Genomic DNA, 12,925 nt, shown 5'->3' on the forward strand with positions numbered 1-12,925 from the left:
AAAAGAACATTAAACCCCGCAAGACATTCGCGTGGCTATGATATCAGATTAAACCGAAGTGACTCCGTGATCAAACTATATGCATTCCGGGTGTTTTATACATCAAGAGACTGGTCGGAGATCTTTTCCTTCCAACAACAACCCCCCCACTCTCAACACCAGCTCATCGTCGCCGTACTGGCCAATTATCTGAATCCCGGTAGATTCGATGCCTTCGTCCACAGTGACTGGGACGGACAATGCTGGGAGACCAGCTAGACTTGCAGGCACGGTAAAGACATCATTCGTGTACGCATCTAAAGGGGATACCGTCGTATCACCTTCCAACAAGTCGGATATGCGAGGTGGGGTTGACGGTACAGTCGGGCACATTAGAACATCTACACCAAAGGTTTCTGGTCTAGGGTCGGACTCGGTTTGACGAGGAGCTAAGGGCTGCTCCGCACCGAAAACCGCATTGAAATCATGCTGAACGAGTCGCCGAATGCGCTGAGCCTGTATGAAATAATTGTCAATTGCGTCGGCACTCAGACTGAATGCCCCGAGCAGAATCCTTCTCTTAACCTCGCTGCCAAACCCATCACCCCTAGTCGTGGCATACAGGTAATCATCCGGTTGTGCGCCACCACCGGGAGCAGCGCGAGTCCCATATCTGACACCATCATACTTTGCCAGGTTCGAGGATGCCTCGGCAGGCGCAAGTACATAATATGCAGACAATGCCAGTTTGGTAGCTGGAAGAGAAACCGAGTGGATGGTATGCCCCTGCCGTTGCATGTAGGCCAGAGAGCGTGTCCAAGCCTGGCGAATCGAAGGAGCAAGTTCCGAGATGTTATACTCAGCAGGCACGCCGATCTTCAAAGGGATGGACTTCATTCGAGATGCAAGAGACGGGGTATCTAAATGTGAAAATATCCGAGAACGCGAGGCCGGGGAGAGACTTGTCGGGTCGCGCGGGTCGTGTTGGTTCAAAATATCTGACGCCGATCAGTGCGAGTCTTCGAGAGAGGGCGAAGGACGGAAGACCTACGAAAGATCTCACGGGTACTGGTTACATTCTTCCCCAGGATGCCAACAGTATCCAGCGAGTTAGCATAGGCAATCACACCCCATCGGGAGACGAGTCCATAAGAAGGCTTGAAGCCAACCGTCCCCGTGTACGCGGCAGGAAGCCGAACCGAGCCACCCGTGTCGGTCCCCAAAGCTCTAGAGGCCAGGCACCAGTTCCTTTTCAGCAAACATTTCAGTATAGGTTGACTTTGCGACTGACATACGCATAACATTGGTTCGTGGCGACGGCAACGGCACTGCCCCCCGAACTGCCACCAGCAGACAGGGTTTCTGCGTTGCACCGGTCCCCAACCGGACCGAAATGCGAATGGATGGAATGGGATCCCATGCCAAACTCATCAAGATTCGTTTTCCCCGCCACGATGGCCCCGGCGCTCTCCAATTGCTCGATGACTGTCGCGTTCGATGGGCTGGCGAATCGGTCTAAAATTCCTGAGGCACATGTCGTCGGGAAGTCGCGAGTGCATATGTTATCTTTCACGGAGATCAACTGGCCGTCCACACGGGATTTTGACGTTCCTGAAACAGAAGGGCGCCCTGGGTTAGCTGCATAGAGCAAGACGGGGGGAGTTGGGACAAATCGCAAACCTTGCTCTCGGCGACGATCGGCGGCCTTGACGCGGTCCAGCCACGGGCCCGAGGGCTGCAAATGAGTTATAAAGGCATTGAGGGCAGCTTGGGACTGTTGTTTGGCGAGATACCTTTCGGCCTCGCGCAAGAGGGACATTGAGAAGAGGCGGGGATGGACGATGGGAGGAAGAAAGAAGGCCCAAGGAAGGCCGGCGGAAGACGCGACTCGTGCTTAATAACGAGTCCTGTGCTGCTCAGGCCGGTCTCTCTCTTGCCTGCACACGGAGTACCTCCAGTTAACTACTCCGGAACACCCCTTCAAAGCATCTGGCGATCTACACTGCGGTGATATCCACCATCTTTCCAGGGGATTAATAGCTCCTCACGTACACAGCACAGCCGGTTGCGTCCGCTGGTCGTTGGTTGGTCTCCGCCGGCCCGACGGGGGAACGACCGACGTCATCTGGATTTTCGTTTGAACTAACGCCAGACGAGCTGCCCTTCTAGGCTCCTCCTCGTTCCCTCCCGCCCTCGATCCTCTTCACTTCTCCAGACTGTTCAACTGCCATCCCCATGTTCTCCCGCACCGCGGTCCGATCTACGGTTACGACCTCCCGCAGCAATGCGATTCTGTCGCTGAAAGCTCGAGCGGCCTCCCCTTTGGTCTCGACGGCTGCTGGTCCATGCTGCGGACCTCTGCCCAATGCTTTCATGGGAGGAAAGCGATTCATTGCGGTCTATGGCTACACGCAAGCGAAGGCACTGGTGTATTCTCGATATGGAGAGCCAAAGGACGTCCTACAGTGAGTGCTCCCCGCGGAGTTTGTTACGCTACCAAAACCCATTTGGCGTGCGACCATCCCAGACCAGACAAGCTGACCCTCGGAATCTATGGAGGCTTCATAAGCATTCTATATCCCCCCCGCACGGGTCTCAGGTCACGCTTCGCCTTCTTGCTGCGCCGCTGAACCCGGCCGACGTAAACCAAATTCAGGGGGTGTACCCGAGCAAGCCGCCGTTCCAGTCAACGCTGGGCACGTCGGAACCATCGGCTGTCGCGGGTAACGAAGGCGCCTTCGAGGTCATTGCCACGGGGGCGAATGTCAAGAACCTGAGCAAGGGGGATTGGGTTGTTATGAAGCAGACCGGCCAGGGAACCTGGCGGACACATGCACAGATGGATGAGTCGCAGTTGATTAGGATTGCAAACAAGGACGGCTTGTCTCCGCTGCAGATCAGTACGGTCAGCGTGAACCCCGTCACGGCGTACCGGATGATCAAGGATTTCTGCAATTGGGACTGGATGCGTACCGGCGAAGAATGGCTCATTCAGAACGGTGCCAACAGTGGGGTCGGTCGCGCTGCCATCCAGTTGGCGCGGGAATGGGGCATCAAAACCCTCAACGTTGTTCGGGAGAGGGAAACCCCGGAGAAGACGGAGGCTCTCAGGCAAGAGCTGCGGGAACTGGGGGCGACTGCCGTGGTTACTGAGGCCGAGCTGCTTTCGGGTGGATTCAAGAACCAAGTGAATGAGCTCACCCGTAACGGCAAGGAGCCCATCCGGTTGGCTCTTAACTGCGTGGGGGGTAAAAGCGCGACGGCGTTGGCGAAAACGCTCGCTCCGGGCTCACATCTGGTCACCTACGGGGCCATGTCGAAACAGCCCGTCTCCCTGCCCTCGGGGCTTCTCATTTTCAAGAACCTGGCATTTGATGGTTTTTGGGTTAGCAAGTGGGGAGACAAGAACCCCCAACTGAAGGAAAACACCATCAACGATGTTCTCCAACTGACTCGCTCCGGTAGGTTCAAGGACATCCCCGTGGATGAGATTCGATGGAGCTGGGAGACGGAGGGCTCTGCCCTCACGGCAGGAGTTCAGGAGACTCTGAGTGGCTACCGCGATGGGAAGGGCCTTCTCAAGTTTGAGGGCGGAGACTGATTAAGAGGTGATCATAACGTTTGTATATTGCTGTACTACACTCAATCTATCGTTCTAGTCGTTCTCGGGTATCCCGTAGCAATAACCCATCGATCACGCTGAGCAAGAACAGGGGGGCGCACACATAGCATCACAGGCCAGCACAACTCCAGTTCTCTTTCACCCATTTCAAAATAAGGCTTGTCAGTGTCATGGGTGGCATATACACATCGCTGTCGCGCGAAAAATCAGCATCAATGTCTGCGAATTTGGCTGCCAAAGCCACATAGGACTCTATAAAATCAATGTATACAAGATCCACATGATCCGGGGTGGACGAGGCGTTCAGTGATACATGGGCCTGGATGCAGTTTGGCATACGATAAAAGGGGATGGGGGAGTGGATGGTGTCGTCGCCGTCTGTACCTCCGTCGTCAGTGGTGGTATATCCAGGCAGGATCTTAGGCTTGGACCCGGCGCCACCCAACGCAGAGACTTGATCTGTCAGTGCGCTGTATGGGAGGAGCTTCTCATCATTGACCACCACATCAGCACTATATGCCGATCGTTCGGGCGGGGCAAGAGACCATGTTAGATTGGTTTGATCAGCGAAATCAATGAATATCTGCGGTTGCTTGTTCAGGACCTCGAGAACAAGTTTGGCTTTTTCATAGGGAACATCTTTCACGTATCGGAAACCACTGGTGAACGGGGAAACTATAAAGGTGGTGTCCTGGGTAAAGGGACCCTTGAATATATCAAAGCGTATGGCGCCGGTGTTGACAATAGCGAGGGCTGGCTTTCCCGCACGAGATTCGTCCCTCAAAGACTGGGGAAGAACTTGCGTTTCAAGCCAAGTGTAGATATTCTCCTCGCTCGGATATTTGACCCGGGACATCCATAGATCACGAGGGGAACACCCATGCACCTCGTCCAGCTGCAGTGCACTTCTGGACTCTTGAATCAACCGCGAGACATTCTGGCCAAGATCCGTGTGGAAGGATTCACTATCGAGGTCGGTGTGATAAAGAAAGGAGAAAAGATTGTTATCAATATATCGTCGCTGAAAGCTGGGAGTGCTCAAGACCGACGTCTCCTGTTGCTTATTGGCAGACAGACCGTCTATGGACATGAACCCGATGGTTTCCATAAAACGCCCACTTGCCAGGCCATAGGCTCTCGAGTCATACCGTGCAAAATCACGAATATGATAATGGCCTCCGAAGAATTGGATCGGCGTGTCCCAACGCACAGATCTAATCGCCTTGAAGATGGTTCTGTATTCTTGCGAGTGAACGGGCACATGGCCTGTCACGAGGAAGAGATCAACGTCGGGATCCCGGATGGCCTCCTGAAACCAATCCTCCTTGACGGTCTGGTGCACGGGATAAACCACGGTATTGTTATCGTTCTTGGTGAAGTCAAATAGGAAGCCAAAGGCAACGATGCTGATGCGCTGGTTCTCGGTAGTGAATTTCTTGAAGCGGGGAGCCAGTGGCACGAGATCGCCAGTCACAGGATGCAAGATGTCGATGTTCGATGCCAGGTAGTTCCCATGAAAGTTGACGACCGTGGTGAAGAACTCGGCCTCGGAGGTATTCCGCTTGTACAACTCGTGGTTTCCGGCAGTCATGAGGTCGACCTGCTGTTGACGTAGAATGTCCGAGATGTAAACACCTTTCGGCTCGGAGGAGTCGTAGAGACCGTTGCCTTCTACTCGATCGCCCGTATCGATCACCAGCAGATCCACGCCCTGGGCCTTCGCCTTCTCCCGCATGCGGGTGGCGAAGGAGACATAGTCACCCCAGTCTGCGGCGTAGGATGGTCTGTAGGCGGGAGTGGATCAGCACGGAACCAGGGGAAAGAAGGCCAGAAGAGCTTCACGGTCGTACTCCTGCAGATGGCCGGCCAGCCAGCCATGGGTGTCGGTGGTGTGAAGGAAGTTCAGCTGGCCCCATTTCAAGGCGCGCAGGGGGGCGGGGATCGGGTCTGGGGCGGCGGACTGACTGGCGAGGACGAGCGAGGCGGCGAGCGAGCCGCAGAGGAGGATGGAAGGAGGCAGCATCCTGGAGGGAGGACGAGGGACGCTGGACGGGACGAAGTCACTGGCGGACAACTGATAAGGCATGGCCGGACGGAAGAAGCCGCCGGTGAGTCCCCGTCTTAGTCAGCGGCCACCCAACAGACTCCGGCCGCTCACCAAAAACTCGTTGACGGAAGACGGAGTCGCGAACCCGGTGCCTTTTCTCGTCCTCTCTCTATCAATCTGCATCACCACCCCTCCCCTCATCTCCATCTCTCCCGTCCGGCCATGACTGCTCCTCGAGTTTTCCGCCCCGCAGCTCGCCTGCTCTCTTCGCGCCTTTCGTCGGCCTCGTTCCGTCCGGCCTTCACGCAATCGGCCTGTGCCCCTTCAATCCTGCGCTTCCGGGGCTATGCCACGGCCGGCGGCTCCAAGGAGGTCACCGTGCGAGATGCCCTGAACGAGGCCCTCGCTGAGGAGCTGGAGAGCAACAAGAAGACGTACATTCTCGGAGAGGAAGTTGCACAGTACAACGGAGCGTATGAATCCCCGTTCCCACCACGCACCCAACATAGGAACATAGGTTCGCCATTCTGATACTCGTCCTCTTTACAGCTACAAGGTCACAAGGGGCCTGTTGGACCGATTTGGCCCCAAGCGAGTCATCGATACGCCCATCACGGAAGCCGGCTTTTGCGGTCTGGCAGTCGGTTCCGCTCTTGCTGGGCTACACCCCATTGTAAGTTTGTTTCTTCACTCGTCTCAGACGGCTGCCCACGGATTCCGCCGAAGAATTGTTCCGGAGCTAATCAGAGGGTCCTTTGGGTAGTGCGAGTTCATGACCTTCAACTTTGCCATGCAGGCCATTGATCAGATCATCAACTCGGCTGCGAAGACTCACTATATGTCTGGAGGCATCCAGCCCTGCAACATCACGTTCCGTGGGCCCAATGGATTCGCCGCTGGTGTCGCTGCCCAGCACTCGCAGGATTACTCGGCGTGGTATGGCAGCATCCCCGGCCTGAAGGTCGTTGCACCCTGGAGCTCTGAGGATGCCAAGGGCTTGTTGAAGGCTGCTATCCGTGACCCCAACCCGGTCGTGGTTTTGGAGAACGAGTACGTGTGACCATGGATCAAATACGCCCAATCTGCAAAGATCGAGCGAAGGAAAAGAATAAAGATAAAAAAGGAACCCTTTGAGACTGATTGTTTTGCAGGCTTATGTACGGCCAGGCCTTCCCTATGAGTGAGGCGTCGCAGAAGGACGACTTCGTTCTGCCCATTGGCAAGGCGAAGATCGAGCGTCCCGGCAAGGACCTGACCATTGTTTCCCTGTCCCGCTGCGTTGGGCAGTCCCTCGACGCCGCGGCCACGCTGAAGCAGAAGTACGGAGTTGAAGCCGAAGTGATCAACTTGCGCTCCGTTAAGCCCTTGGACGTGGAGACCATCATCCAATCGCTCAAGAAGACCGGCCGACTCATGTCTGTCGAGTCTGGATTCCCCATGTTTGGCGTCTCCTCCGAAATCTTGGCCCTGTCCATGGAGTATGGCTTCGACTACCTGACTGCCCCTGCTCTTCGTGTCACCGGTGCCGAGGTGCCTACTCCTTATGCCCTTGGTCTCGAGCAGATGAGTTTCCCTCAAGAGGATACGATTGTCGGCCAGGCTGCCAAGCTGCTTCGTTTGTAATTCGACCTTGACTCGAGCGACAAGCGGGCCAAGTTCAAGCAAGACCTAAAATAAAACCGACCTGTTTAGTACCCTTTTGACTGTCGCACTCATCTGTTTTCCCCCAGCCCCCTTTTGAAATCCCTCGCCAAGGCCTTATTTTTCCTTTTTATTTTCCTTTTCCACTTCATTTTTGGGAATCTGTACAACTACACTAAAGAATCAATTCACAATTTGCATCTATAGATTCAGGAACGAGGAGTGTTCGCAGATACTTGGTGAGAGGCATTTTTGATACGGTCATATGCAAGCACCACACCAAGGAGTTCGCTTCTTGGGGGTGGATTTGTTTTGTCATCCAGCAGCCAATGATACATATGCCGCCAGACGAATGTCGTCAAGCCAGCAATTTTACACCGAAGAAAGTAGATCCGACTTTTTGGAGGTTTGAAACCAGTTCGTAACACCCCCAGGCTTGTGAATCACCCGGCCGCGTAAGCTTCGGTCTTTTCCAGATGGACCCGGGCTTTCTTTATTGCAATGGAGAGGTAGCCTCGACAGTTCTAGCACCGACACACTCGGGCCAACAATCGGTCGGTCTTCGGGGGTCGTAGTAGTCACCGCCCACCTTGTTATGCATAATCTCTTCGTCCGTGTCACTTTCTGCAGACTCGTGCCGAATACCGCCAGCGGGACCAGGCGATTGAGCCTCAGCTCGTTCGCCTGTTTCGGCAAGGTCTGGATGTTCGTCGTCGTCGTCGTCGTCGTCGTCATCCCCAAGCACATTTTTCCTAGTCGGTGCTGTGGGTGCTACGGGGCCCTTGACGGCTGTAAAGGAGCTTTTGAACCCGCCTTTCTTGAAGCCTCCGGCACTGCTGACGCCGCCGCCTCCGCCACCCACCGTTCCTGTCCCTAGGGATGCCCCATCCCTATTAGTATCGATTACCCTTAGGCCAGCCTCTGCATCGACTTTTTTCTCTGCTCGCCTTGCCTTCTCGGCGGCATTTGGGTCTCGCGACAACTGTTTCAGGTCCTGGAGACGTTTGCGATGCTGATGGTCATATGAAGAGATATGCGCCTCGTATTCTGGATGGCGGGAATAGGACTTATTGCAAAGGGTGCAGGTAAAAGAGCTCAAGGCAGAGCGTGCAGACTCGGTCTGGGTACGGTTTCAGCGATCAGCCGGGCCCCTGTCGATTGGAGGAGATGGTGGTGGTACCTTGGGAGTCGGATTGATAAATCCTCGCTGTATCACAAAGACACGGGGCAAGTTAGCAACGCCACCAGCGGGTGTTAAAGGACACGAGAAAGCGCAGACATACGGGTGCCATCTTGATTGCAGAGGGCGGAGGTCAGCGCTCAGACACTGTCCAGGGAGAGCTTTCAGGATATATATATATACGCAGTATATGCATGTAATTGCTTGCCTCCAGCATCGGCGGGAACCGAAGGCGGCCTGGTGTTTCTGCTGGCAGAACCGCACCGCCCAGACTTTGCGTTGGCCTGCATTTCGCTCCTCCGGAGTGTTCGGTATGCGGCGTAAGTGACTATCTTACTCCGTGCTTCGTCTAAGTGGCTACTATTCGTGGAGGGAGTACGGTGCAAGTCGCCCGAGACGCCTGCCCCGACCGACTCGCTGATCCAGAGGTTCCCCGAGTGAGTGCCCTCCAATTGACCAATCACGGCGGCCCGATTGAAAGAATTCTATAGCATCAATAGGTCGCTATCACTGCCTTCCTCTGCCATCAGACATGTCTTCCGCCGAAGAAAATGGCCCTCGGAAACTCGACGACGTCGATGCTCGCTCGATGTTCTCCCTACAAGAACTAGATCCATCTCCGGTGCAGGAGGAGTTTCCGGACCTTGAAAATGGCATGCAAACCCCCGACCTGCATGACCTTAGGCCTGCGTCGCTCAACAGGTCCCCGAGCAACATCCCGGCCACAAACCTTGGGCTGCGCGGATATAACTGGGATTCTTGGTGTACGCAGAGACCCCTCCTACACTTCCATTCTTGGTCGCATTCCTCCTTCCGGGTTGGGCAAAAGCACTCATGTCCTTCCAGTATCTGCACTCCAGAAATACTCGACATACCCGCCGACACTATTCCTGCTGCTGCATTTCGCCAACACATCCCTGATTCCCCTTGCGACTCGCTCAGTGCCTGATAGCGATACCTACCTTCTTCTAACGCGGCCGGTCTACCAGGCTCCCTCGCTTGAGCATCTAGTCCTCACAATCCCCGGTCTAGTGCACGTGGCCTCGGGGATTGCTCTCCGCAGCATTCGCTCCTCTCGTCGCGCTCGGCTGTACGGTGTAGAATCTAGGTCGCAGAGGTCTATGTTGAGTTTCTGGCCACGCGTCAGCCTACAGGCACAACTCGGCTATGCCTTGGTCCCATTGCTTGGCTTCCATGTCCTGGTCAATCGTGTCGCGCCGCTGATACATGACGGGGGTAGCTCTGGTGTGGGCTTAGGCTACGTAGCGCATGCGTTTACCCGAAATCCAGTTTTCTGGAACGCCTATTACCTGGCGCTTGTCGCTGTCGGGGTCTGGCATATCATTGGAGGGTGGGCCGCTTGGATGGGGTGGAGGGTGACGACAGTGCGGAGAGAACGAATGCATAAGAAGGGCTCGCTCGAGGGCTATCTCAAACAACCTGAAAACGAGCAGCGATCCAGGAGGCAGAGGAAGATGTGGTGGACAGTCAATGGCCTCGCAGCGGTGGGAGCCTCCATCTGGTTGGCAGGAGCCTTGGGGATTGTAGGGCGCTCAGAACAAGGATCTGGATGGGAGGTCAACGGCTGGAATGAGATATACAACCGAGTACCCATTATTGGGTCCTGGCTGTAAAAGGGGCGCCAGAATGTGTTGTTGTATAATAGTTAATAGTACTCCCCGTAAATAATCACCGACAATAAAAGGGTCCACCGATCCGATGCCCCCGATTCCAGGCCGTCAGGCCGACGCCGCCTGGCCCGTGCATTGCGGCTCTTTTTTTTTTTTTTTTTTTTTTTTCTCGATTGGTCGATTGACAGCAACATTTTTTTGAAGTCCATTTTACTCCCCTCTTCTTCTCCTGTACTCTCTTCTGGTTTCCTGAACCGTCCCTGGCTGATGAGATAGGCCGTCTCTTTTTTTTCTTTTCTTCCCCCCCCTCTCTTCCTTTTGACGTCTACCGGATAGTCGATGGGCCTAAAGAATATCTGGACTTTTTCTCGTGCACCCGGCTTCCTTGATCGCAACGTCTTCCTCGCCATTCTATTGCCTAAAAGCATTCCTCTTTCTCCTTGCTGTCGCTTAAACCGACAATCGTTACGCCACTTCTATTCTCCCTCCCTCAGAATGGAGGAATCTTCTCAACCGCGGATTTCCGACGATCACGTCCAATATGATGGCAAAGAATACAGAGCAGTGAAAGAGGGACTGGCTTTCATCTTGAACGCACCCGCAGAGGATGCAGCCTCCAAGGGGACAAAAAAAGATCTCAAGGTTGATGATGAGGCCCAGTCCGTGTTCTATAACCCGATACAACAGTTTAATCGCGATCTGAGCGTGCTTGCAATTAAGGCCTACGGCGAACACGTGCTGGCCTCGAGGAAACAAAGGGCCGACAAGAGGAGGCAGAAAGAGACACGGGATTGCGGCGCAAATGGGAAAAAGCGAAAGAGGGACGACCCAGATACCGAAGGCCCTACCAGCAAAGAGGACCTGCCGGACTCGGGGACGCACGCGGGCCCAAGTAACTCGCCGTCATTTACGATTCTAGATGCGCTCTCGGCCACCGGCTTACGAGCACTTCGATATGCCTCGGAAATTCCTTTTACCACCCGGGTGGTTGCCAATGATCTGTCGCCTTCCGCCATCGAGGCCATGAAGACCAATATCGAGTACAATGGGCTAGGAAAGCTTATCCAGCCAAACATTGGCGATGCTCGGGCTTATATGTATAACATACCCCACGCGACCAGCATGCAGAACAATGCATCACCCTCTGGTAGGTTCGACGTCATCGATCTTGACCCCTACGGCACGGCTGCGCCCTTCATGGATGCGGCGGTCCAGGGAGTGAAGGACGGAGGGTTACTCTGCGTGACCTGCACCGATGCTGCCGTGTGGGCTTCAAACGGATACCCAGAGAAATGCTTTGCCTTATATGGCGGCGTGCCGTCAAAGGGTTCGCATTCCCATGAGGCTGGGTTGCGCCTGATCCTCCACGGACTGGCGACGTCTGCTGCCAGATATGGGCTATCAATCGAGCCGCTCTTGTCCTTATCGATTGATTTCTACGCTAGGGTTTTTGTTCGGGTTCATCGCTCTCCGGCCGAGGTAAAGTTTGCTTCGGGAAACACGATGTTGGTTTTCAATTGCGATTCGGGGTGCGGGGCTTGGTCAACACAGCCTTTAACCCAGACGAAACAGAAACTCGATAGAAAAGGGAACCCTTTCTACCACTATGGGTTTGCACAGGGGCCGGTTGCAGGGACTCACTGTGAACATTGTGGGTCCAAGACACATGTGGGCGGGCCAATGTGGGCCGGACCTCTTCACAACCCCCAGTACATCCAGAAGATTCTTGACATGCTTCCTGGTGCCAATACAGAAACATACCAAACCTTGGGCCGGCTTGAAGGCATGCTAATCACAGCCCTCGAGGAGGACCTGAGTCTCAGCGATTCCGCGGAAAGTTTGTCTCCAGAGCCTGCCGATGCCAATAGTACCGACTCACCGCAAGAGCACCCAGTGGCTATCGTCGCCCGAATGGATCCAGCTCTCCGCGAACCGCACCCCTTCTATTTCAACCTCAATGTTCTGGCAAAGGTCCTGCACACGTCAACTGTTCCATACGACGCCTTCTGCGGGGCGCTTCGACATATGGGCTATCGGACCACTCGTAGTCATGCGAAACCTAACACAGTGCGCACTGATGCCCCTTGGACCATCATCTGGGAAGTCATGAGAGAATGGGTGAGACAAAAGTCTCCCATCAAGGAGGGTGCCCTCAAACCTGGGAGTGCTGGTGCAACCATTATGGCCAAGAGTCGAGAGATCCCGCAGAGCGCTGATCAAGATCAGCTGTTAGATCTTTTCAAACGAGAAGTCCTTTCCGCTGCTGAGGGCGGGAAAGATATATCCGACTTGGTAACCAGGGTGGAGGCTGCATTGTATCGCTTAGGATCTCGACAGCCACAGAAGGATTCGGCAGAGACAACTGGAGAAGTAGACCCGCGAACGTCGCCAAACAAAGCAGCGCCGGTGATCTTCGACGAAGGCTTGGCTAAAAAAGCATCTGGTAGAAAGCGGCTAGTTAGATACCAGATCAATCCTCGGGCCAATTGGGGTCCTCTGAACCGGGCATCTGGTGGTGGTCGAAGATAAAGCAAAAAAGAAAGATAGAAAGGATAAGGGCCGGGATAGAAGTCTTCTGTTGTTACTGACGATGTATCTAGACAAGCGGCTTCTTTCTTTGCCATCTTCCATGCAACCGAGGGTGTCTTAGAACTCCTAGTTCCATAGACCCAAATCTGCAAGGCGTAGAAAGCAAACTTGTATACAAGGTCATGTTAATCAAACAAGGTGCAAATGATCTGCAAAATATAGGTCTTGCTACATTATTCGATCCCCAAACCCCTTAACCATCCTGGCTTGTAAGGCTACGCCCTGATGCGCGTCTC

General features: G+C 54.4%; 7 protein-coding genes across 7 annotated transcripts; 4 read left to right on the forward strand and 3 right to left on the reverse strand.

Moving 5' to 3' along the window:
• Positions 1 to 3: 3 nt before the first annotated feature.
• On the reverse strand, positions 4 to 1,812 carry P170DRAFT_440905 (glutamyl-tRNA(Gln) amidotransferase subunit HER2). The gene is made up of 4 exons (XM_024850182.1): positions 1,660 to 1,812; positions 1,275 to 1,590; positions 1,031 to 1,206; positions 4 to 977 (listed from the first exon to the last, which is right to left on the reverse strand). The coding sequence occupies exons 1-4, from the start codon at positions 1,796 to 1,798 to the stop codon at positions 103 to 105; spliced, it is 1,506 nt and encodes a 501-aa protein (XP_024699961.1). The 5' UTR covers positions 1,799 to 1,812; the 3' UTR covers positions 4 to 102.
• An 11-nt stretch (positions 1,813 to 1,823) lies between these two features.
• On the forward strand, positions 1,824 to 3,685 carry P170DRAFT_440908 (enoyl-[acyl-carrier-protein] reductase). The gene is made up of 2 exons (XM_024850183.1): positions 1,824 to 2,444; positions 2,539 to 3,685. Exons 1-2 carry the CDS (start codon positions 2,215 to 2,217, stop codon positions 3,578 to 3,580), a joined length of 1,272 nt encoding a protein of 423 aa, XP_024699962.1. The 5' UTR covers positions 1,824 to 2,214; the 3' UTR covers positions 3,581 to 3,685.
• Positions 3,586 to 5,574, reverse strand: P170DRAFT_440909 (Ser/Thr protein phosphatase family). The gene has a single exon (XM_024850184.1). The coding sequence runs from the start codon at positions 5,334 to 5,336 to the stop codon at positions 3,711 to 3,713; it is 1,626 nt and encodes a 541-aa protein (XP_024699963.1). The 5' UTR covers positions 5,337 to 5,574; the 3' UTR covers positions 3,586 to 3,710.
• Positions 5,575 to 5,848: 274 nt separating this feature from the next.
• Positions 5,849 to 7,675, forward strand: P170DRAFT_440910 (pyruvate dehydrogenase (acetyl-transferring) subunit E1 beta). Its single transcript, XM_024850185.1, has 4 exons — positions 5,849 to 6,121; positions 6,198 to 6,321; positions 6,412 to 6,698; positions 6,800 to 7,675. Exons 1-4 carry the CDS (start codon positions 5,871 to 5,873, stop codon positions 7,269 to 7,271), a joined length of 1,134 nt encoding a protein of 377 aa, XP_024699964.1. The 5' UTR covers positions 5,849 to 5,870; the 3' UTR covers positions 7,272 to 7,675.
• Positions 7,676 to 7,782: 107 nt separating this feature from the next.
• On the reverse strand, positions 7,783 to 8,581 carry P170DRAFT_513813 (putative C2H2 finger domain protein; the record flags this gene model as incomplete). The annotated part of the gene is made up of 3 exons (XM_024855147.1): positions 7,783 to 8,409; positions 8,470 to 8,496; positions 8,573 to 8,581. 3 exons carry the CDS (start codon positions 8,579 to 8,581, stop codon positions 7,783 to 7,785), a joined length of 663 nt encoding a protein of 220 aa, XP_024699965.1.
• A 420-nt stretch (positions 8,582 to 9,001) lies between these two features.
• Positions 9,002 to 10,103, forward strand: P170DRAFT_480415 (MCP1 family protein; the record flags this gene model as incomplete). The annotated part of the gene is made up of 2 exons (XM_024853774.1): positions 9,002 to 9,233; positions 9,316 to 10,103. The coding sequence occupies 2 exons, from the start codon at positions 9,002 to 9,004 to the stop codon at positions 10,101 to 10,103; spliced, it is 1,020 nt and encodes a 339-aa protein (XP_024699966.1).
• A 215-nt stretch (positions 10,104 to 10,318) lies between these two features.
• P170DRAFT_440913 (tRNA (guanine26-N2)-dimethyltransferase) lies at positions 10,319 to 12,828 on the forward strand. Its single transcript, XM_024850186.1, has one exon. It carries the CDS (start codon positions 10,596 to 10,598, stop codon positions 12,627 to 12,629), a length of 2,034 nt encoding a protein of 677 aa, XP_024699967.1. The 5' UTR covers positions 10,319 to 10,595; the 3' UTR covers positions 12,630 to 12,828.
• The last annotated feature ends 97 nt before the right edge of the window (positions 12,829 to 12,925 follow it).

Source organism: Aspergillus steynii, assembly GCF_002849105.1.
Source record: "Aspergillus steynii IBT 23096 chromosome Unknown P170scaffold_9, whole genome shotgun sequence".
Taxonomy (NCBI): domain Eukaryota; kingdom Fungi; phylum Ascomycota; class Eurotiomycetes; order Eurotiales; family Aspergillaceae; genus Aspergillus; species Aspergillus steynii.

Coding starts and splice junctions, on each gene's coding strand:
- P170DRAFT_440913 (XM_024850186.1), top strand. CDS start 10,596: ATGGAGGAATCTTCTCAACCGCGGATTTCCGACGATCACGTCCAATAT.
- P170DRAFT_440905 (XM_024850182.1), bottom strand. CDS start 1,798: ATGTCCCTCTTGCGCGAGGCCGAAAGGTATCTCGCCAAACAACAGTCC. Junction 1,207..1,274: donor GCCACGAACCAATGTTATGC/GTATGTCAGTCG, acceptor CCTGGCCTCTAG/AGCTTTGGGGACCGACACGG. Junction 978..1,030: donor CAGTACCCGTGAGATCTTTC/GTAGGTCTTCCG, acceptor GATCGGCGTCAG/ATATTTTGAACCAACACGAC.
- P170DRAFT_440910 (XM_024850185.1), top strand. CDS start 5,871: ATGACTGCTCCTCGAGTTTTCCGCCCCGCAGCTCGCCTGCTCTCTTCG. Junction 6,322..6,411: donor TTGCTGGGCTACACCCCATT/GTAAGTTTGTTT, acceptor TCCTTTGGGTAG/TGCGAGTTCATGACCTTCAA. Junction 6,699..6,799: donor GTCGTGGTTTTGGAGAACGA/GTACGTGTGACC, acceptor ATTGTTTTGCAG/GCTTATGTACGGCCAGGCCT.
- P170DRAFT_440909 (XM_024850184.1), bottom strand. CDS start 5,336: ATGCGGGAGAAGGCGAAGGCCCAGGGCGTGGATCTGCTGGTGATCGAT.
- P170DRAFT_440908 (XM_024850183.1), top strand. CDS start 2,215: ATGTTCTCCCGCACCGCGGTCCGATCTACGGTTACGACCTCCCGCAGC. Junction 2,445..2,538: donor GAGCCAAAGGACGTCCTACA/GTGAGTGCTCCC, acceptor GAATCTATGGAG/GCTTCATAAGCATTCTATAT.